Here is a 23,289-nt window from a genome sequence, read left to right on the forward strand (position 1 = left end):
ACAGGACATTCTCAAGGGAGCATCTTCCCGTTGTACACACAGGAAATGGCTAAATGGGTTGAATACGCAGGGGTATGTATGTTTAATGAATGATTTTAAGAGAGAGAGCACATGACTCTTGGGTGGGACCAGTATAATGAGGTCGACCGTGTTGTATCCAATGACTCATGTTCCATACCCCAGGACTAAACCACTTCCTGTTTGCCACATGAGTACAAATGGTAGGCTACATGTGAAAAAGCATAGCTATAGCCTAATGCTCAGATTATAGCATCCTTCTCTCCATACTATAAAAATGAAATCAGCCTCAGTCCCAACCCGCTATCAATCCTCACACATAAACACACATCACAGATGTGGTGGTGAGTTTGACGTCAAGCGCTCGGCTCAAAGTGGCTGCTCCTCCCCTGGGCAGAGTCACCACATCATCCTTTTGCAGTTTCTTCATGTGCCATCGCTTCGTTGCTATGACAGCTATGATTTACCCATGGTCCCCCATGATAACGCAGAGCACTACACACATGCACTGAGCTGCCATGGCGACAGGCCACATGGCTTCACCAGGAATCGTCACCAACTCCTTTCCACTCTGAGACATTCAAATCTCTATACATTGTCTAGAGCAAGGGGTTTTCAAACCTTTTGATATCACGGACCCCCAAATATGATGGACCCCATTGCTAATTTTCATTTATACAAAGTTCTGTCATCTAGATGTGAGGGCTGATAGGTCCTTAACTCAAGCATGCAATCACGTCATTTTCTAGGGCACAGCTGTTTGGTTTCTGCTGTATCAGCAGCCATTGAGCTCGCTGCTAAACCTTTAAATACTTTGTCACCATTTGCTATAGCAGTACAGTACATTTCAGAAACCCTCCACCTTTCCCAGCTCCACCTGTATTGATCTGCTACAGGTAGGCTAATTCATGTATGTTAGGCTATATTGTGCAGCAGCAACAATATTTCTTACTTGCTCACAGCAGCGTCATGTATGTCTTGCCAGTAGCAAGTCCTGTACTTGCTCTGCAGCAGCAATAACCAACAGCAACAGATCTATTCCGCAAAGACCAAACACATCAACATGGTTATACATTACCATACCAAAGACTCAGAAAGTTGTCAAGACAAAAATAAAGACCCTTTTGTTCTGTGCAAATTACTCTCTGGATAATATTACCTTGCTTATAAGGTGGTCTAGATGTGCTTCACATATCATTTAATTTTGAAATCTGTCTATGTTCTATATATTATCCAAACAAAACAACTGCTTTAAGAAGATATCTACACATTTGGACTTTATAGAACTGATGAAATAGACACAGCAGGAAAATATAAGATTTCACACTTTTTATAAATAAATGGCATATTAAATAGACTAGACTAAAATCACTTAGCAGTAAAAAATTCTTTAACACTCCACAATTTGATTTAGAAAGTGTTAATGAATTGTTTTCCGTCACAAATGAATGCAAAGCCATGCACGTTCACAGCTCTGCTGGAGCAGAGGGGGGAAGGGAGGATGTGTCATATGATAACGTTAACACATCTATTGGATAGAGAACCTTCCTATCTATATGCTCAACTGAAGCAATGATGGAAAAGCACTATGCAAATACTGGCGTCTCATGAACAAGCTTGTGTTAAATCATGCAAATATTTTATATTCGAGATCCGGAGGAACTGAAAAACACAGCATGTTTTAAAATGCAAAACCATTCCTTCAAATCCACACATAGTGATGGAAGCAATAAAAAAAAAAAAAAAAAAAAAAAGGTAGGCCTATATGTTTAAGTTGTTTTAATTGGTTGTTGAGAATGCAACTTTGAATTCATTAAGAAAACTTTAGATATAATGTGTTTTAAACATAAAACTAATACAAAATAAGCACCATTAGGGCAGAATTTTCTTTCAAATAAAATCATATAAAGTGTTGTATTTTTTGTTTGTTTAACAAATGTTTATTTCATTTTACAGATGACATCTGAAATAAGTAAACCCCACCAGAGGAAGCTCAGCATTCGAAGGCTTATCTTTACTGATAACCATGTTAACTCATTAACTAGGGGCTTTCTTAATCCCATGAGTCAATAAAGAACTCACCCACATGCCTCCATCAAATCAGACAGGTTCCTAAAACCCCCTGTAGGGAAATGATGATTAATCAGCAATAATGAACTCTTTACACATAGTAAGACCATAAAATACATCCAGTTATCAGAACATTATTGTGAATAATATGAATTATAGGACAGTGATCAGATTACAGTACCTAATAGTAGGCCTACATTGATTTAATTAGGCTATAAAATAATTGAATATCAAGGTAGGCCTACTCAAAATCTTAACATTTTTTGAAAAGCATACTTACCAATGGAAACCACACGATGTGTGTAAAAAAATAATCAAAAAATAGTCTCTCCTATATGATCTAGGGCTATTCGACAAACAAACCGTATTCACAGTAGGCCTAGGCCTGTTACACAAAACTAGGTTGTGGATAAAAATGGATATGTGGATATGTTTTACTTACACGACATAAAATAAAAACTAAAACACTTTAATAGCCTATACAGTAGGCTACAATATACAGTACCACGCAGTTTGGAACAAATTATTGAGACAGAATGTTCGCAGGGCGCGGTTGCTATGTCAACATACCTAACGTATATACAAAGAATAACTAACTGCCTCGTTGCCTCCTACCGCACCGTTTTCAATATATAAACAAATGAGATGGTTCGCGAAGAGAATTATGGGAACACTCCTTTTCCAATAATTGCACTTTTAACTTGTAAAAAAGCCTGAAAAAAGTGTTTAAAAATATAATAGCCTAGTATAATTTATGACAGTTCACTATGTGCTTCTTCTAACCGCTTACAGAAAACAATACTACATGTCCAATATATATATATATATATATATATATATATAATTAAAATATTTTACAGTTAACTAATTAACAGATTGTATATGCTATTTTTATATTCTTGTTCAAATAAAATTGTGTACACAGTGAATTCGTGTTTACAGGCGCTTTATTTGGTCGTCGTTTTGCCGTGGGTGTATCATCCATGTTAATGGATCCTCTTTTCACATATTGTTTACTTTAGACCTTCTTCAAATTTAATTTCAGCAAGCAGTTTCGTCAGCTCAAAAGAAATATTCGATGGCTGAATTCTGGTTTAGAAGGTGACGGCGGTCACCATCGATCGTCGCTGACTCTCATGAATGAAGAGCGCCAGTGAATGGAGCTCGTAGCAGACGTCATCTCCATTGTGACGTCGCGATCCTTTTATGGAGCGATCGTCTGAAGCCCATTCATAAAACGGAAAGAGAACTGCCTCTGGTAGTAAAGCTCTCAGGAGGGTAACACAACATTACACTGCGCACTGCCAACGTTGGATTTGACGTATTATTTTCATTAAACCACAATTTGGCGGTGACCAGTCCCCATCGGAGGAGGAAAATGGTCACAATGGACGAACTTAGTGAAATGGATTGCAGCGTTTTGAAGAGGTTGATGAAGGACGACAGTGCGAAAAGTCTTCTTTTGGACTGCAGATCGTTCCTAGCGTTCAGCGCAGGTCACCTTCGCGGTGCCGTAAATATTCGCTGTAACACAATAGTTCGGAGGCGAGCGAAAGGCTCCGTTAGTTTGGACCAGATTCTGTCCGGTGACGACGAAGCGAGAGCCCGTCTTAAATCAGGGCTGTACTCCGCCGTGATCTTGTACGATGAGCGGACCTCCGATACAAACACTATGAGAGAAGACAGCACAATCACCCTCGTGCATAACGCTTTGTGTAGGGATACATATAGGACAGAAGTCTATCTGCTAAAAGGTAAATTCAAATCTACACTACACGGAATTATTATTTTTTATATAGTGTTATTGTATTTCTTGATGCAACCGTATGATTTGAAATAAAGCTGCATGCTCTGAAATATCTGTTGCATAGATGTTTTGACTGGTTAAATCTAAGCATCATGTCTGCTCTAAGATAATGATGTAATGTAGGCTATTCCCTGCTGGAAAATCCAGCTTAAGATAGTAGCCTAGCTGTTTTTGGAACATGGTAGCTGGTCTAAGCTGGTCCAGGCTGGTCATTTGCTGGCTGACCAGGTAACATGTTCCAACTTGACCACCTTGAGCTGTTTGACCATTTAGAAACCAGCCTCCACACTCTGAAGAGAATATTCACACCTTGACAATAATTTCCACCTGTTCATAGACACAAACCAACTATTAAATATGCCTCACATTTTATTTTAATAGAGATTCCTGCATTTGAAAAATGTATGCCCTTTTTAGTGTGTTAAATTGCGAGGCTTGATAATAATTTAAGACTGTCTATTTTTATTCAAAATGTTTTACGGCTTGCCTGAAAAGAGTGGGCCTAAATTAAAATGTCCGATCTGTTTTTTTGTTGTTGTTTTTTTTAGATTATCATGGTTAATAAATGTTACAAGTGATCAGTCATTTACTGCATTATCTTTGTGTTCTTGAAATGTGAAAATTGTGTTAAGGTGGTCTCTTAAGTGTAAGTGCAACCTCTGTCTGACCTCAAAACAATAAAAAATATCCCATTCAAATACCAATTAAGGGCAAATAAAATTCATTTAGATGATTCAAGCTGGTCTGGCTAGTCCTAAAACCCCTTTAAACGCCCAACAGTTCAGCAGTTCATATTAGATATTTAAGCTGGATACAGTTTGGACAAATGCATTAATATGTTTTTTTTTCTTCTTCACTTTATAGGAGGCTACGACAGATTTTCCACACAGTATCCCGATTACTGTTTGAAAACCAAAACACTGCCCGTATCCAGCCCTCAGTCCAGTGTGGAGACCAGCTGCACCTTCTGCGCAACTCCCCAGCATGACCAGGTAACTACATTAGCAGCGCTGGATACTTTGAGGTCAGCTAATGGGCAGCGTTGTGTAACATTAAACGTCCTGTTGACTGCTGTCATCCGCTGCTCTTTCCGGCTGATATAGCAGTACTTTTGAGTGCGTTCGTCCGGCCTTCCTCTGTAACGGGGGTGTACTGTGTCAGTACGCTTCAGTGTTGATTCCCACATCGATCACTTCCTGTCTCTACAGCTTGTTAAGCAGGCCACCAATGACATAACAGCGGGCCAAATCAATACGAATTTCCCGAATAAATAAACTGGACATTTTTAGAGTGACCTTTTTATAGCAAATAGAGGTGTAAGTGTAATCGGTTATAAATGCTTTTCATCATTTATTGAGAAGAGCCTGTAATTTGATGAATATAAGGACAAATTAATAAAACCATTTAGATTTGAATTAATAAATGCATTTCTTATTATTATTATTAAAATATATTAAATATGTAATATTATTAATTAAGTTGTTGTCCCTTTTTTATTACAGGGTGGGCCTGTGGAAATCCTCCCCTTTTTATTTCTTGGCAGTGCTCTCCATGCGTCTAAAAAGGACATGCTAGATCGTATGGGCATTTCTGCTCTATTGAATGTATCTTCAAACTGCCCAAACCATTTTGAAGGGGATTACCAGTACAAGTGTATCCCGGTGGAAGACAACCATAAGGAGGACATCAGCTCTTGGTTCATTGAAGCCATTGAATTTATAGGTATGATGATTTTTTATTTATTTTGAATAAAAAATATAGCCTAATTTATTTCATGTATGCATGTATGTATGTATGTATGTATGTAAATTGGTGTTTCGAGGGTTAGGGTAGGTGTAACCGTTGGCCCGTAAATTAGTCTTGGTCGTTATAGGTCCTTTTAACTGCAAATGACATGCATTTAATCAGCAATTAAAACGTTGATCTGCATTGCAGAGCTTTTGCAACAATTACACCCTCCTTTTTAGGCTAGCACCCATTACAATAGCTCAGCTTGTCATTTATACATGTAGCATAAAGAAGCTTGAAGAATATGTTTGAATGTGTTTTGATATATAGATAAATGCAATGATGAAAATGAAAGGCCCACGTCAAAGGTGCAAAATACAGGAGGAATGCTGCGGTATGGGTGGGTCTTCCTTATAAAAGGGTTTCCGCAACTGAGTGAGGTTGGGGGGGTGTCCTGTATATCCAATTTCAGCTCAGCATCCTCTGCACTAAAGCTAGGCCCACAAGAAGGCTTGCCGCATTTGATCGCACCGTCCTAGGTGTGTGTGTGTGTGTGTGTGTGTGTGTGTGTGCTTGTATGTATGCGTCAGAGTGCAGAGCTTAGGGACCAGAGTCTGACTCATCCTCCATTCAGGGGTGCCTTGATACTGGAGTTACCTCAGATCTGGGTGTGTATGGCTGTGCATATATGCAGACAGTCAAGTGCACATGAAGAAAGACATCTGACTAATATTTTGATACCGAGGTTATTTTCTCTTTGTTCCATGCACGTCATTTTTTTTTTAATTGGCAGCTTATTAGTTATAGCAGGAGGTGTCTGTGTTTATGAGTGTGAATTCCACCCCAGACTATTTTGCCGGGGTGTTGAGTGCTTGTTGTCCAACTGTGACTATCAGCTTTTGGTGAATGTGTAAAAACCAGTTATACATGTATTCTAGAAATGCACTGTCCTTATTATCGGGTGTTTTGAGTGGTAATAATACACACGGATCATTGTGTATATCAAACTGTTAAACTAGTAACAGGGATATTATAGTTTTGAAAATGTTGTATTATTTTATGATTTCATTTTAGCGACGTTTTATTTTAGATTTAATTGTTCACTTATTTTATTTGTATCTTTTTATAAATTACAAATCGTTTATATTTTATTGATTGGTTGTTTTACATGTCAATCAGAAACCCTCCTGTCTGATTGGATAGGCTTTTTGATTCTAGTGATGCACAGGAGATAATTAAATCCAGTGTTGACTGAAAAACACTTTACATTCTCACTCTAAGTTGTGTAATAATAATAATTTAGTTGACCTTCATAGTCAGTCTAGTTTTCACTGTTCAATCTCAAGACATGTTTCAAGCACAAATTTCAAATTGTTTTTTATCCAAGTAGTGATTGTGAGATTGCAGCCTGAACTGAATGTAATGAGACATAAAATATTGGCAAGAAAAATATTTAGTTTTGAGTTCCATTCGAGGGCTGCATGCAAAACCAAAGGTAACCCATGCCACGATCAGCATAGTTTGATTCCCAAAAACTTGAGTTGTCTGCGCCGGTTTATTTAATGAATAGCTAGTTCTAAAAAAATTCACAAAGTTAATTTTTTCGAATCAGTCTGACTAATTGTTTGCTGAATGAACTCAAGTGAACCCTTCAGATCGGTTTTCGAATCAACATATGCCTCATTGCTTTCAATGATATTTCAAAAAGTTGCGGACGTCAGCTTCACTGCTTATGCGGTAAGATGACTCATCTGAGCTTTATCTGTGCTTAACAAAACTCTCTGCTCTTTCCTCAGACTCTGTCAAAGATTCCAACGGCCGTGTTCTGGTGCACTGTCAGGCCGGCATCTCGCGGTCGGCCACTATCTGCCTGGCGTACCTGATGAAGAAGAAGCGGGTGCGTCTGGAAGAGGCCTTCGAGTTCGTGAAACAGCGGCGCAGTATCATCTCCCCCAACTTCAGCTTCATGGGTCAGCTCCTGCAGTTCGAGTCGCAGGTCCTGGCCACTTCCTGTTCTGTAGAGGCCGCCAGCCCTTCCGCCACTCTAGGCCCCAAGTCTTCCTCCACCCCCACGTCACCCTTCATCTTCAGCTTCCCCGTGTCAGTGGTGGCGCACAGCCAGCCCAGCAGCCTCACGTACCTACAGAGTCCCATCACAACATCACCAAGCTGCTGATACACTGCTGTCTTTCATCAAGTTCGTTTAGCATTTGTCAGTGCCTTGTACAGAGAAGGTACACAAACACTTTTACTCACCTTTCCTTCGGACTGATCGCGAACGAGACATTCAAAGCATTTCAATCTGCAATATCGATCCGTTCCTGTCACAGAGCAGAGCAATAACCTGATTCTCCTTCCTCCCAGTCGCCACCAAAGCACTGTATGTTCTGTTTTCTTTTGTTATATTGTATGATCACGATTTTAAACGTCTGATTTTCTTTGCCAATTTGTACTGAGGATATCTTATGAATTATTTCTGCTGTATGCCTTACCAATAATGACTGTGGCGTTCTTCCGCATGGAATGTTCTCATTAATAGACAGGATGATGCTGGGTTGTACACTGAACCTTTTTACACTGGAAGTTGGGAATGGGATTATTGGGAAGCCACTTTCCTATGAGTCAATTTGCTTTTTATTATTCCCCCCTGAGAAGCTCTGTGAGGGAAACTTGAAGAGTCCATATAGCAGATGGTATGTGTATGTGTGTTGGGACCTACTTCTTTTTTTTATGAGATTGTGGGCACCTTTTATAGCACTTTTAAGTGATGCAAAATTTATTTGAGGTTTGTTTAGCAACCGGAATTGAAGTTTTAACCAAGCATCGTTTTTTTTGGCATATTACATGGTCTGTTTGTCTGTCAATCACTGATGAGATGAATGCAATAATTTTTACTGTACTTGTGAAATGTTATTGTCTGAACGCTCATGGCAATAATCATTCAGAGGGTTAGGATTTTTTTTTAACTCTACCATGTTCCGTTGTATTATATGTACATTTTATTTATCTCACGATTGTCATTGTTAAATATAAACTGTGTTCTCTAATGAAAGTGTGGCGTGATTTAATTGTATAGAAGAACAAAATCTACAGATCTACAAATCTATGGGATCATATTTGGCTCTATAGCAGTAGGCCTTTAAGTAATATTGCAATAATTTTGTAAAATGAATAGAACATGAGCCATCTCATTATATCTTACATGAACTAAGAAAAGATATAAAAGAATAGAGCGCGCTATTATGCAGGAGAAGTGATTTAGCTTTTATCTGATAGATGAGGGTAGAATTTTGAATAGGTTCAATGGAAGTTATTTTTGAAGAGTCACAGCGCCCTCTGACGTGTGTTCTGTAAGCTGCATTCACGTCATGGTCAATTCTGACTCAATCCTACCCACTTATTTAACGAGAAGTTCGCTGGAAAACAAAACACTGGTGTGTTCCTTGATCATATTTTTCCACTTAACCATCAGACACACTGTAGCTAAACTGTAAAACGTCTAAAGAAAAACATTATTTTGTAATTGCAGTTTTGCTTCAGTGTGTTTCTGATAATATTTCATTAAATGTGATAAATTAGTTTGAAGCTGAAATGTACCATAGCAACAGATCACACAAACAGGGTTGCCACTTGCCAGCGTTTGACCAATGAATCTCCATATAAATTGAACGACCTTTCCAGTCATTTATGGCTGAATTGTGGTTTTTAATTCAGACCGATTCACTAATGAATTATTCAGACAATTTTATGAAGACGTTCGAATGATTAGTTGAAAAAACCGACATGACTGAACATATTCACTCATAAATGGAACACCAAATTCTACTCTAACGTTACACAAAAGCGATTTGGATTGAATATTTCAAAGCAGAGCATAACTAGAACATGAATATTAGTAATTTCCATTTTAAAATTACCTGATATTTCCAGGTATTCCATGACTTTCCGTGAATGCAGCTGCACCGTTAGGCCTCTAAATATATCGTCATGTAACGTTAGGCCTAACGTTACTTCACAAGGGTTTAGTAAAGTGTGGCTGCCAACTCTCACGCATTCGACACTTTTCACACCTCACAACCATTTTCTTACCCAGAGAAAAATCGCGAAGCAAAGAGGATACTGACATATGAAAAAAATTCTCAGCTCTCAGATTCTGTCAATTCAAACAACAAATACCGTTTTGGCGCTTGTAAATGTGACGTGACAGATCGCTCTAGCGCCTCAGTTAAAGGGATAGTTCACTCAAAAATGAAAATTGTGTCATCACTTACTCAACCTCGTGTTGTTCTAAACCTGTATGGGTTTCTCTGTTCTGTTGAACACAAAAGAAGTTATTTTGAAGAATGTCGGTAACCAAACAGTTGATGGACCCCATTGACTTCCATAGTGGGGAAAAAAAATACTATGGAAGTCAATGGGGTCCATCAACTGTTTGGTTACGGACATTCTTCAAAATATCTTATTTTGTGTACCGACATTCTTCAACAGAACAGAGAAACCCATACAGGTTTAGAACAACATGAGGTTGAGTAAGTGATGACACAATTTTCATTTTTGAGTGAACTATCCCTTTAAAGCAGCACATAAACCGATCTCTCTCTTTACTACTAGTTAAACACGAATGAACAAAAGCAGCTATGTTGAAAGATAGTACAACTTACCGAAATGTATATATGTCACATACATAATATCGATCAATCAGTGTTTTTCAACTACAGAAAGAGGTCAATAAAACAGCAGGAGAACAATTGTCTCATAACATTATATTTAGCATACCTCAGGAAAGCCATTTAATGACCATAGCACGTTAGTTGTCAAAAAAAAAAAGCTATAGAGAGGAGTATTTAGCTAAATATGTGCATTATATTACATATTTATAATATTTTTTACTTATGTCAAAAGTAAAAAAATGAACGCATTATATTTAATTTAATTTGTTATTTTTAACCTTTAATAATACCAGCTCATAGGGCTCTCTGTTTACAGTATTAGGTGAGATTTTTTTTTTTTTGAGAAAAATTAACATCTACTGTACATAATATTTATCCAAATGAGTCAATATTGAATCAAGATCGGAATCAAACCACAAGAATTTAAATCATGAAATTTGTGTCAAGCTATAATAAAAACAGTCATTGTACCATGTAAACATTGTAACATGTTGTCACTAAACTTTGTTAAAATTCTGTTTGGTGAACACATTTCTTGACAATCACAATTACACTTATTGTGATGCACGTTTTTTTACCCCCCCATCCAATTGTACTGTAAAATAATATTTAATAATAAAAATATGACCTAATATTATTTGATTTACTATCCTATAATTGATAAGGAAACTGAATAAGGGTTCAGCAAGTGTGAAAAAAAGAGAGCAGACAGTATTTATGACATGTACTTTATTAAGACCATTTTACATGATTGAGTGTTTGATTAATCCGCAGATGGCTTACGGTAGACAAGCCGTTTCTGATTAAATTTCACAGGAAGATGGAAATAAAATAAAAATACAGTTCAGAGAATTGAGAAATAGTTCAGGAGTTAATCTCCCACGTATTGGCTTGAGGGGAGCAGTGGCCATGTCTGTGCTCATACTACTAAGAGGAGAAGAAAGGTCTGCTCTCTCTATCTCTCTCTCTCTCTCTCTGGATTGAACACAGAGAGTCCAAGAGTAAGGCAGATGTCCTCCAGTACACGTGTACAGAACAACAAACTACACCTGAGCAAAGCAACCAAACCATGAGACTTCCAGAGGTAGAGCCATGTCCTTCATTTCATTCTGTAACATGAATGCTGATATCAGTAGTGTGTAACAGTTAAAATGTTACGGACACCCTCGTAAAAGAGGGCGTTTCTCTGACCCCAGAGAAACAGGACTGGAATGAACAAGATTTAGGAATTCCCGTGGTTGTGATCCAAAACAAGCCAAAAGCAAAAGGAACGACTTCCAAAGCGGAGTCACATGGTTGTCTGAAAATATTGAAGAAAAGATCTGAAAGCAAAAATTCCCACTTCCTTTACAATACTACAGTAATAAAACCCCACTCTGAATCAGTAAACAACATTAAAAGCTATACAAAGGCATTGTCCGTTACACAACCTGTACATTACTGGAATTATTTTTAACCTATGTCTTTTTTTATTTTGAATAACTTAAGTCCTGCTTAAAAGTGCAAATTTTTTAAAAGATTCATTTTCCGATTATGCTATGACAATGGAATGGGACATTCTGACCAGTGTTCCTGTGCAAAGATATGTAAAAAATGTGTAAAAAAAAAAAAAAAAAAAAAAAAAAAAATGATTTAGCTATTTTGTGGTCAAAGGCTTTTTGAATAAATGCTCTGGTCTCTGCAACAACATTCTTTTTGCTTTAAAACCCCTCTAAGGCTTTTTTTAAACAACAATGCATAAAGAAAAAAGAAAAAAACAACAACAATGAGATTTTCTGGGTCTTTAGTGAACTTCAATAATGGAAAGGAGGATTGCTGAAATGTCAGATCCTTTGAGACTTGGTCTGTTATTGTGAGTCATATTGATGAAAATAAAATGGGTAATTAATCACAGTACTAGTAAAACCGTTTCAAAGTAAGCTAATGCTTGAACAGTGTTAGATCACGTAAAATGACAGGGAAGAGGTCACTTGTTGTCTTTCACGGGGCAGTCCTTTCACTGAGCCCTGAAGCAACGCTGTGGCCTATGTCCTGACCTTTGACCTGAAGAGGAGGTCCAAGACACGGCCAGCCAAGGCAACTCTTTCTTGTAAACACTCACGAGGACAGAAATGGAGCATAACTGCAAATTAAAGAGGCAGTGCAGAGGCTTACGGGTGAGTGAACATGAGGAGGCGTCTGTGGATGTGTGTGAAATGTCTGGGTAACAGTCTGAGTGTTTTGCAGGGCCGCTGATCTGGGACCCGCGTAGACTAGGACTTCTGCTCCGCCGCTGCTGGGGAAGGAGGTGTGCTGTCTGGCTTGATGATCTGGTATGTGATGAGGTACTCTGGGTAGGCCTGCAAAAACACAAAAATTGACTGAATATCTACTACCTTAAATATTTGTTTTAATGTTGTGCGTTTGTATTTTCAGTTGTTAAATATCTGAGCCCTCTCACCTGTTCTCCTCGGTAGATGACATATTCGGCGTAGGCTAGGCCGTTGACGCTGGGTCGGCCGATGACGGAATGGTGCCCTGGAGGAGCGTGGGCCATCTTCATGGCACTGAATTGCAAGAAGGATTTACCCAAAGTCACCCGGCAAAACAGCATCTGCCTGCAAACAGCACAATTATATTTGCAATAAATAAAACTATAACATTATGTTTTAATGAAATTATAATAATAATACATATAAATGATCATTTTTAAATTATAATTATTACAGTATAATTCATCATATATTAATTAAATAATTTAAAATAAAAACAGCATTTGGAAAAAAATATATAATATAATACAATTATTTAAAAAAATTAAAATTTGCATTTGTTATATATACAGATTTATGTTTATAATTACAATATAATTTACAATACACTATAATAATTTTAAATAATATATATATACCCAAATTTTGTGTGCATATTATATATATAAATGCACACAAAATTTGGAAACCTTTGAGCTTTCTGCACACTGAATAGGACATGTATGAAAGCTTATGTGTAAATAAATTATTACATAGTAGTAGCCTACATCCATGGATAGTTTTAGATTAATTCATTTTAGTAATTAGAATTTTAATCAGTGTTCATGATTGTAATTATACAGTGTCTGATTTTCTTTACACTTTTGTACAATAAACACTTGTACTAAACCTGTTGAGAAGCACTGGATTATAGGAGAGACAGCACCATCAGCTGGTCATTTAGGGTAAGTACTACGGTTTTATCATTGATAAACAACAAATCATATTGAGAGCTAATCTAGGATCTTTTGCAACAAACTTCCGTATTCTGTAAAACAGGTTGCATCGCTTCCAGTTCAGGTCATTTGTAAGTGCTTTGTAAAATACAGAGCCGTTTTACTCAAGATACCTTCAAAGGAGCCAGCAAAAATGAACATAACCGATGTCCATGGCATAAACAGATTAATTTCACAAAAAAAAAGTGTTTTCTTCTTCTCCCTAACATCCGGATATTAAGATAAAATAAAATGGCAACGATAAAAAGAACCAGCTAGAAGTTATTTTAGTCACTAGCTAGCTGATAACCTTAAAAGCCCATGGATATCGCCATCAGACTCAAAAAAGAGGAAGAATCAGATGTGTATGTACCTGTGACAGATGTAACAGGAGCGGTCTTTATGTGTGGGGCAGCCCGTCCCTCCTCCGATGCCGTACACATACTGGTTGCTTTTCGAGGAGTTCTCTGCAAAGTAGATCCCTGCCCCAAACATCCCCCCTATGTAGGCGTGCCTCTCATCAAACCCTTTATGGATGATGGCGTTGATGAATGGTGACCCTTGTAGATGAAGAAAAAGGAAGTTGATTATTCTTATGTAAAAACTGGAAAACTGAGATAACATTGTTTGAAAGAAGCTTTTGAGTCTGATATGCAGGAAAAAAGGTTCTTTTGTAGCTTGAACTTTCCCAAATAGCTTTTTAAAACAGGCCATTCATCTCGTGACCGTGAGCTGGAGCAGTACCGTGAAAGAGCATGCGCTCGTTGTGGTGGTTGTGGTTCTCGTCTGCGATCTCCTTCTGCCTGTGTGAGTATCGCTCCCTCAGCTTCTTGTTCACCACCTTCTGAATCTGTATCAACATTGTACAAAGTTGACATCGTTGCTTAGATGTTCATCAAACATTTGAACCATAAACGAACTAATCAAACGCGTCTAGAATGAATAGAAAAGAAAATAGAAAAATGCACTCACCTTCAGGATGTTGTACCTGCTGAAGACACCCCCCGCATTGCCACCATCCCTGTGCTCTCTGATCGTACTTTGTAGCTGTAAACAAAAACATAATTATTTGTTACATACTATGTTACATAAAAACAACTATTCAAGACCACGCAGCCCTTCAATAGGGTAAAATAAAATGTTAAATAATGTTATATATGAGAGCTAACTAACTTATCTTAAGTAACTTAAGGCTAAATAAGTTATCTAAGATTAAAATAATAGCTCACACACTAAAATATATATATTTTTAAATAACATAAGACCACAAATGAGTTCTATTATACTATAAACAAGTAAATTAACACAAAATAAAAAAAGAAATAAAAAAATAAGTCTACAAATAAGTTTAATAACTATAAATAACTATAAAATACACAAAATTTATAAAATAAAATACACTAAAATAAAAAATTAAAATTAAATCAGATATATAAAGCTACATTTTATCACACCAAAGAAAAATAAAATAAGATTACAATAGGTTAATACTATTAAAAAGTTACTTATCACACACTAAAATAAAAAAGACTAACTAGTCTCACACTAAAATAATACAAAAATAGGACTACAACCAAGTTATATAAGACTATATATATATGTAATAACTTTTACTGCAAAGTAAAATTGATCAAATAAGACCATATATACTGTAAGACTATAAATAAGTTGTAACTTGTTGCACACTAACACCACTAAAACCATAGTCATCACAAAAAAACTGTATGATCAAGGAAAATATTTAGTTTAGTTAATTTAGTTGTTGAAGGTTGTTAATGCATGTTTAATTGCGTATCACCACAAAATAAATGAATAAATAAAATAAATACACACATAAATAAAGCCTAAAAATATCCGCATAATCAGCATCTAGTACAAGAACTATCCATTTTATAATCTGGAATATTATTTCACATGCTTTGGAAGGAAAAGGCTCCTAGATCTGCTGATTCGGAGTGCACTCTCACCTCCTCCTCTACTGACTGAAACTCTTTGTCATCAGGTGCCAGGTCGATCAGCACCGTGCCTTGACTCGCACAGTGGAATGTCAGGTATGGGTTGGCACCTGTTAGGAAGCACACCAACACATAAAACTATAAGTTACCTCAGTGCACCGTGGTTTGCTTAGTCATGAACAGATGGTGTTTAAGAGAGAAGCTGGAGCTAAACGCTTCTGAGCTGACCTTGTTGACCGCCCAGCAGCCTCTCAATGCCTTTGATGAGTTTGTGTCTGTGCCCGTATGCATTGATCCCGATCTCCTTGAGCTCCTCGTGCCCCATGTCAGCCAGCACATCGAGCGAAATCTAATACAACAAGTGAACACCAATCAGAACAAGGGAAACTAAAGTAGTCTGCAGGCACAACCAAATCACATGAAGTTGCAATTAAAAGCTTTCCTGTAGCTCAAACAGTAGATAGTTGGTTCTTGCAACGCCAAGGTAATGGGTTCGATTCCCAGGGAATGCAAGACCTGATAAGAATGTAAATGTGTACCTTGAAATGCAATGCAAGTCGCTTTGGATAAAAGCGTCTGCGAAATGCATAAATGTAAATGTAAATTAAAAATGGCATTAAGCATCTCATTTCAAGTCCAATTTCGACTGCATCAAAAACAGCCAACAGTGCAATTTTTCATTTTCTCAGCGTGTTGGTATGTGAAACTTCCTCCTACTGAGATGATAAACTCTTAGAGCGGCAGGAGGCTTGGATGGATAGTATCGCGTGTGACTCATAACACAAAGAATGATTATTGCTGAATATGCCTCCTACACGGTACAAAGCAGACAAAAGCAAACACGCAGATGGCGATTTGCGCATGCTAGACTGAGGCAGGGAGCCGTTGAGGCAGCGTGTGTCTTACAGAGAGCATTAAGGTTTAATCACACTGGACTAAGCATGTGAAATTATATCGGGTTTCAATGAATATGGCCAAACTGATATATATTTTGAGCATAAGAGACTTCTTTCAAAAAAAAAAAAAAAATCATACTTATAAACTTTTGAATACATTGTATGAATGGAAGTGAATGAGCCCTCATCACCCTTGACTCAGCCTCAGCCTGTGTAATCTCAAACTCTCACACTCTCAATTCCAATGGCCCACTTATTGGCAATGCATCACATCTATGATAGCTCTGTCAAAAGCCATTAGCCCAGGAGCTGCCAACTGCCCTCTCTCCCTCTCTCTCTCTCTCTCTCTCTCAGGAAGCACTGTGCACTTCAATCGATAGGACTCGCAGGACTGGCCATTATAGCAGTGAAGGTGTGATGGTCACAGCTGGAAAGATTCCAATTCTCTTTAATTCTTTTGGCGAAGTTTTCATTTGTGCCAAAGCTGAAAAAGAACTGCAGCAGATTTACTACAGACTAGTGCAAAACCTTCAAAAACCGACTAGCTGACTTAATCAAGGACGATAACTATAAAAATAACTATAACTGGAAAGTTTTAATCATAATTTTAATTCTATGAGAGTAGGGAACCCAACCAAGAGTGGTGCTTTTAAACAGATGAATTTAAAGACACAGCTGTCCAAAATGGTTTTACCATGCAAACTAATAATTAAAATGTAAAATATCATAGCAAAACATTAGAACATAAGAATGAACTAGACAACCTCACTAATTCATTTATCAAATGTTGGACTAGTCAACTGGTCAACCAGCATGACGCATCTCTATTCAAAGGGAAGTGGAAATGCAGCAGACATACAGAAGACATCTAAAAATGACAAATATTTGCATGCTGCCCTTCTGACGGCTCTAGTAAAGTGAGGAGACAGCTCTAAACTGTGCCGAGGCTTAAATCAGATGCGTCTAATGACGGCATTGGTGTGCGTATGAGATCTGAGAGCGTGTCCTCAATCTCATTTGCACTCAAGTCTTTCGCACCGTCTCTGCAAAACTGTTGCCTCTTCATGCTCCATCTCCCATAAGCACAGCGAGGCAGAATAAGATGGAGAGCGAGCAGACGAGTGAGTCACTGTGAGACAGATGAATGCGTCTTACTAAAGCCACAATCAGAACTGATTTCAGCCCCTCACATCAAGCGCTCTTCCCAGCTGGTGGCCGCCAAGACCATTTCTGTTCATCTATGTGCAAATGAGTGGCGGGTCTGGCACAGCGTGCCAATCGCGTCCCACGGCTCACCCTTACTGAGTTGAAGCCGAGAAGAAGAAAAGCCAGAGGAACAACAGTCCTGAGCTCAGTGTGAGGGAGCGGCACAACTGTATTAATCAAAAGAAGAGGCGTAGAGGTCAGACCCATCACCCAGGATCTCTCTCGCGACTATAAAGATCGGGAGACACTAGTAATCTCACAGCTTCCGGCTGAAGAGAAGATGACTGGAAATTATAAAGCCAAGGTGCTGAGAGAGAGTATATTGAAAGTAGATAATACGAGGCCACAGATGTCATCGCATTTACATAACTTTGACGAGAAGGGCCTAGGGTTCTCTTCAGGAAACAACAGCAGGCCTCTCTACATGGGACAGCTGGCAATTTAATGTGTGGAGTGGAACTGATGAGATTGAGATGACTGAAATTGATTTGATCCTAGGAAGTGACCTTACCTGTTCCCGCTCAAAAATATCCCGCAAATGCTCCAAACACAAACTCTTCAGGAACTGATTGATGTTCATATCCAGAATTGTAACTATAGAGAAAAACAAAAACATCATATCTCATAGAACTATAATCAAACATTTAGGGCTTTATTACATTTAGGTTTAGGGTTAACTAACAATTACACATATAACTACTATATATATATTAATCTTGGTTAATTGATTAATACATACATATATATATATATATATATATATATATATAAACTTTCATAAACTCATGAATATGTCAATTGTTTTTGACATAGAAAGCCCATTAGGAAAATGCATTGTACATTGTATTGTGAAAAGTTTTGTGAATTGATCTGTGTGCTTTGGTTTGCACAGATTTGTGAATGATATGGTGATATCATTTGGTTATTACAGTTTTGTGAAAATCATCCTTCAATCTGATAGTTTACTTTGCTGGATATAGCAAATTATGACAAAATGAACGTATTAAAGAAGATAAATGATGTATACTTAATTTTGCGACAAGTATGCGATTAATCACAATTAAAAAATTGAAAACGGTATACCGGATGAACTGGTATATTGCACAGCACTGGTATGTATTATTATATATTACTCCACCATGTATTATTATTATTATTACAAACAAATATTTCACAACACATTTCACTAAGTTTTAACTGCTGACAGGTAGAAAGTTCAGCCCAGATAATCTTACTATAATTTCTTTATTATTTTTTTTATAAATGTAAGACTAAGAGACTCTTGGTTATAATCCCATTACAGTTATTGTTCTTATCAAATATTATTACTTTTGTTAGCATTTCAACTTATATATAGCATCATTTCTTAATTTTAAACTGAAATTTTATATCCAACAACAAATGTTTTACTTATTTTTATCAAAAATTAATTAGTTGCAGACCTACACATGATCTACTTACTTTCTCCCTCCTTCCTCTCTGATCCAGTAGCCCCATCAGCGGGGCCTGAGGCTCCAGGTACAGCCAGCTCTGCCAGGGGCCCGGCCAGATTGTCTATGCTGCTGGCGGCGGACAGGCAGGAAGGTGTGGATGCTGGAGAGATGACAGAGGCACTGACCACTGTAGCCTGGGGCTTGAAACAACTAGGCAGCGCTTCAGGGGGCATGGCATCAATCAGCAGCGCCCGGATATCATCAGCCTGGAGATCAGAGGGAAAGAACGCCGTAAGAAATCTGTGTCTGATCAGTTTTAAATACAACTAAAATCATCTAATAGTCATGTAACAGTAGCATGCCACATGGGCGAGGGGATAAATTAGACGGTAGTTGTAACATAGCATTAGTTTGGCTTCTTGGTCTAGAATTGGACAATAAAAGATGAGAACAGCTGTGTCATTAGCACCTGGCATGAGCACAGCCACAAGAGCCCAATTAGTAAAGGTTATGGTAGATTTACCATTTGCTTCGCACAAGCCTGAACACAGGGGATATGGGTTTAAACACCTCAGCTCATGTGTTTAGAAGATAAATGTCCCAATTTCTCAGGATAGTCTATGCCACCTGAACCATATGAGATCTTACAGCCAGAACAAATAGTCCTACAGAGCATCTTTTATAGATGTTGTGTTTAAACTGGTCTATGTCTTGACATGCAAATCTGTAGCTCTGTTTAATGAATGGCAATTTATAAAAATGTGCTTTGATGTCCATGTGAAAGGTATCTTCTAAAGACATTACCGTCGCTAAGTCCAGCGGCGTCTGTCCCTCCTGGTTCTTCATGGTGGGGTCGGCCCCATGAGCCAGCAGAAGAGCGCAGAGCTGCGTACGGCCCTTCTGTGCAGCCTCGTGGAGGGGCGTGAAGGCCCATTTATCAGTGGCATTTACACAGGTGTTGAATTTGATCAGCAGGGCCGCTATATCCACATGCTGGAAGGGAAGACAGAGGCTTATTAACAAAATTAATGTACAATATACAATCTTTAAAGCCTTTATGTTAATTAAAAAAAATTAAGCATAGACCTTTCTATGGAAGATTTGCTTTGGTGTAAAAGTTTGCCTGGTTTAAGACTTCATATACTGGATTGTCACCAAGTTATATTTTTAAAGTGGTCCTTACCACTCTTCTAAAGCTTTGTGTAAACAACAAACCAAAATGTAAACTGTCATTGATTTAAAATATAGACATCCTCCCTAGCTCTACTTGGCAAGTGAATGAGAAAAGTAGCTATGTTCCATTTGTGAATCAAATTACTGTTTTGAGCGAATCAATTGATTCAAAACAATCATATGATTTACTCAAAATAATCAAATAATCATTTTTTTTCTTCTTTTTTAAAAATAAATCAGACGATAAAATCAGTATAAAATGATTTGTTCATGAATTAGACAAACAATTTCCGCGTTCAAATCATTTTGTGATCAGGTGGTAGTGGTTAATAGCTGACTGGAGGATAACATTTTTCATACAAAGCTCTTTTTCATTCCAGCATTTTTTTTTTTGACCACCCAGTGCCAACATTTTTTATAATTTTCACAAATTATCACTTTCATGGCACCAAGAATATTTTGTTGTATGAATATCTGAACATACAATATATATAAAAAATTCACTCTTTTTTTTTTATTAACACTTTAATGTGGATAAGTTTGATTTTAAAAAAAAGAAGCAACATTTTGAACAAAAAGCTGAGAAATTCACGTTTTTGTCGAAGACTGCATCCGGATTGGATTCAGAATGATGGATTTTCAAAACAGAAAACACAGATCCAGTAGATCGAGTCCATCAACACTCCCAAAGCTTCACAGTCCTATAGCTCATACTGAGTCAACATTTCATTCGGTAACGTTCGGCAGTTTTGATTTATATGCTGTTTAATGTTTGAAGATCGCGTTAGCTTACAAGTGTGCAAGCAATGCATCTATCACTGGTTTCTGTTTCTTCACCTGTTTTTTTGATCCGGAGATTCTGTACTCTTTCAGAAGATGCATAATAGCGCTCACTACTGTATAACAATGAAAACATGGATTCCCGGAAAATTCTGTCAATGGTGGGGAAAGAGTTAAAAACTATTAGAGTTACATTTTGAATTGGTTATTTATTTAATTTCATATTTTGTTTTAATTCAGTTTGTTTTATTCCAGTTTTAGTTTTATTTCAGTTAGTAATATTAGCACTTCCGCTTTAACTAATTATCTAATATTTTACTTTACATATTTCAATTAACTATTTTGTTTTTAAATACTTTTAGTTTTAGTTAACAACAACACTGAGGTTAACACCATGAGGATGACTAAATAATTGTCATTTTTGGGTGGACTATCCCTTTAAATGGCATATGAGAAACATTCTCACTACCAATGGAAAGCACAGAACAAAACATGCTTGGGTTTTGGCCAACTCAAGAGTTGTGGTTTGCAGTGTGTGGCTGAGCTTGTCCTGAGCCGCCCTCCCATCAGCAGCAGTGACTGTATGGAACTGCGATCAGCTGCCTGTGTTTGCCGAGCGCTGACAGCCTCTACACAAACAGGCTGCATATGAACAGAGGGAGGTGCACTCAAGGTCAGCCAGCATCGGCCGGCCGCCAGCTCTCCTCTAGCCAATCAGAAAAGCTTGGCCCACCTGCCACTCTAGTTGCAGCCAATCAGAATCTCCCCGCTCCAGTCACAGAGGTCCTGTTCCTTGGACAGCAGCGTATACGAGTGTGGTCGAGGGCCGGAGTCAGGCTAGTTCTGATCCAGCATGTTTATGTAACCGCAATCTGCTCCCATCCATCTGCATGGTTTAATCACATCCCTGTATACCTCCACAGGGCAAATACCTTCAACTACCATCACCTAAAATGAGTTTCTCTGAATTCGCTTGATTTGATTTCCAGAAATCCCGTATTAGAAGAGTTCTGTGCAGTGCGGATTAAGGCTCGCAAATGGCATCATCTCAGCATCGGGGTTGTTCGCGAGTGGAAATGCAACTGAAACCACCTGAAAGAATCAGGAGCTGCAGTGACTCATTAAAAGTGCATAAGCCAAGGTTCTGTTGGCAGAGCAAACACAGATGTCCAAACACTTTTTGCATACAGCCACACACTGATTTTCTCAGTCACAGGAAGTGAAAACAAAGTGCTGTATCAGAGCACAGAGGGGTTCAGGTGTAGCTTTGCACTTGTTCTGAGAGGGGAAAAGCCCTCGTGTTTAGTTTTCAGGAGCACATACATGGATTATTCAGCATCTACATCTGTTTGTGTGTATCTGAGGTACCCACAGCACAGTTTCCTGCCAGACCTGGCATGACCGGAGGCACGGCATGTGTCGGCTTAACAGATGGCTGTATGTAGTCCCAGTCTCACTGAAATACTCCTCTTTTTAATCAGCAATTGCACTCACCCCGTACGAGGCTGCGTTGTGGAGGGGGATAAGGCCACCTTTGTCCTGCGCGTTGACATCCGCCCCATGCTCAAGTAAATACTCCGCTACCTCCAGATTGTTATAGCCAGCTGTGGAGAAAAAGATGCAAAGAAATGTAAATCCATCTGCCCATGAACCATCTGTTATCATCAAACTCAAGTCACCCATCCATATCACATGTATGGATAGAGTGTATCGAGTATAGTATAGTGTTTTTGAAACTTTGAGACTTGAAAACTTTTTTTTCCACTGTGTTTTATATTGAGTACGTCCTTTAATAATGGCCATAAATTATAAAGTGGTTAAGAGGAGTGTGCCATTGAGAATTATTACAAACCTGAACACCGTGAAATCAAATTTACATGAGGATGAAGATCACATTTACATCTAAACGATAATTAATCTACATGGACCCAAACCCCAAATTGTAGCTAAAAACTGCTTAAATCATCTGTTTTCAGTCAGATTTACTGAATTGAAAGTCACTGCGTGTGGAACGTGCATTAAGCCCACCAGGCATGTTTGTTTTTTTGACAAATAGTTTAGTAGTTTGCTCCAGTATTTTTTTTTGCTAAATTACAACCTGCTTTTTACTCTGTGGGTAAAAGGTTTATAATGCATTATCAACACATTTTCCACAGAGATCAGTGGTAAAAATTGCTCAGAAACTTAACTTCACTAGGCTGTTTATCACATATCACAATGTAATTGTTTTTAAAACGTTCACACACCAGTGTTGTTATTGATGATTAAAACAAACCTTTAATATATTAAAAATCATTTTCATTCATTTAAAAAAAAATAAAAAAAAA

At 37.8% G+C, this 23,289-nt stretch overlaps 2 protein-coding genes across 5 annotated transcripts in view; one reads left to right on the top strand and one right to left on the bottom strand.

Moving 5' to 3' along the window:
• Positions 1-3,334: 3,334 nt before the first annotated feature.
• Positions 3,335-8,675, top strand: dusp4 (dual specificity phosphatase 4). The gene is made up of 4 exons (XM_082142021.1): positions 3,335-3,842; positions 4,760-4,887; positions 5,398-5,617; positions 7,420-8,675. Exons 1-4 carry the CDS (start codon positions 3,467-3,469, stop codon positions 7,797-7,799), a joined length of 1,104 nt encoding a protein of 367 aa, XP_081998147.1. The 5' UTR covers positions 3,335-3,466; the 3' UTR covers positions 7,800-8,675.
• A 2,332-nt stretch (positions 8,676-11,007) lies between these two features.
• Positions 11,008-23,289, bottom strand: part of tnksa (tankyrase, TRF1-interacting ankyrin-related ADP-ribose polymerase a) — a 102,333-nt gene continuing 90,051 nt past the window's right edge. For all 4 annotated transcript variants that reach the window (XM_082141901.1, XM_082141902.1, XM_082141899.1 and 1 more), the window contains 11 exons: positions 22,457-22,566; positions 19,814-20,002; positions 19,038-19,275; positions 18,088-18,170; positions 15,703-15,823; positions 15,487-15,584; positions 14,492-14,566; positions 14,264-14,369; positions 13,893-14,079; positions 12,734-12,890; positions 11,008-12,632 (listed from right to left, as the gene is read on the bottom strand). In XM_082141901.1, coding sequence (XP_081998027.1) covers positions 12,546-12,632; positions 12,734-12,890; positions 13,893-14,079; positions 14,264-14,369; positions 14,492-14,566; positions 15,487-15,584; positions 15,703-15,823; positions 18,088-18,170; positions 19,038-19,275; positions 19,814-20,002; positions 22,457-22,566 — 1,451 coding nt within the window. In that variant the 3' untranslated portion in view covers positions 11,008-12,545. The remainder of the gene's footprint in view (positions 12,633-12,733; positions 12,891-13,892; positions 14,080-14,263; positions 14,370-14,491; positions 14,567-15,486; positions 15,585-15,702; positions 15,824-18,087; positions 18,171-19,037; positions 19,276-19,813; positions 20,003-22,456; positions 22,567-23,289) is intronic.

The sequence above is a fragment of the Leuciscus leuciscus genome (genome assembly GCF_965113295.1).
Source record: "Leuciscus leuciscus genome assembly, chromosome: 16".
Lineage (NCBI taxonomy): Eukaryota > Metazoa > Chordata > Actinopteri > Cypriniformes > Leuciscidae > Leuciscus > Leuciscus leuciscus.

Coding starts and splice junctions, on each gene's coding strand:
- dusp4 (XM_082142021.1), top strand. CDS start 3,467: ATGGTCACAATGGACGAACTTAGTGAAATGGATTGCAGCGTTTTGAAG. Junction 4,888..5,397: donor CAACTCCCCAGCATGACCAG/GTAACTACATTA, acceptor TTTTTATTACAG/GGTGGGCCTGTGGAAATCCT. Junction 5,618..7,419: donor TGAAGCCATTGAATTTATAG/GTATGATGATTT, acceptor CTCTTTCCTCAG/ACTCTGTCAAAGATTCCAAC.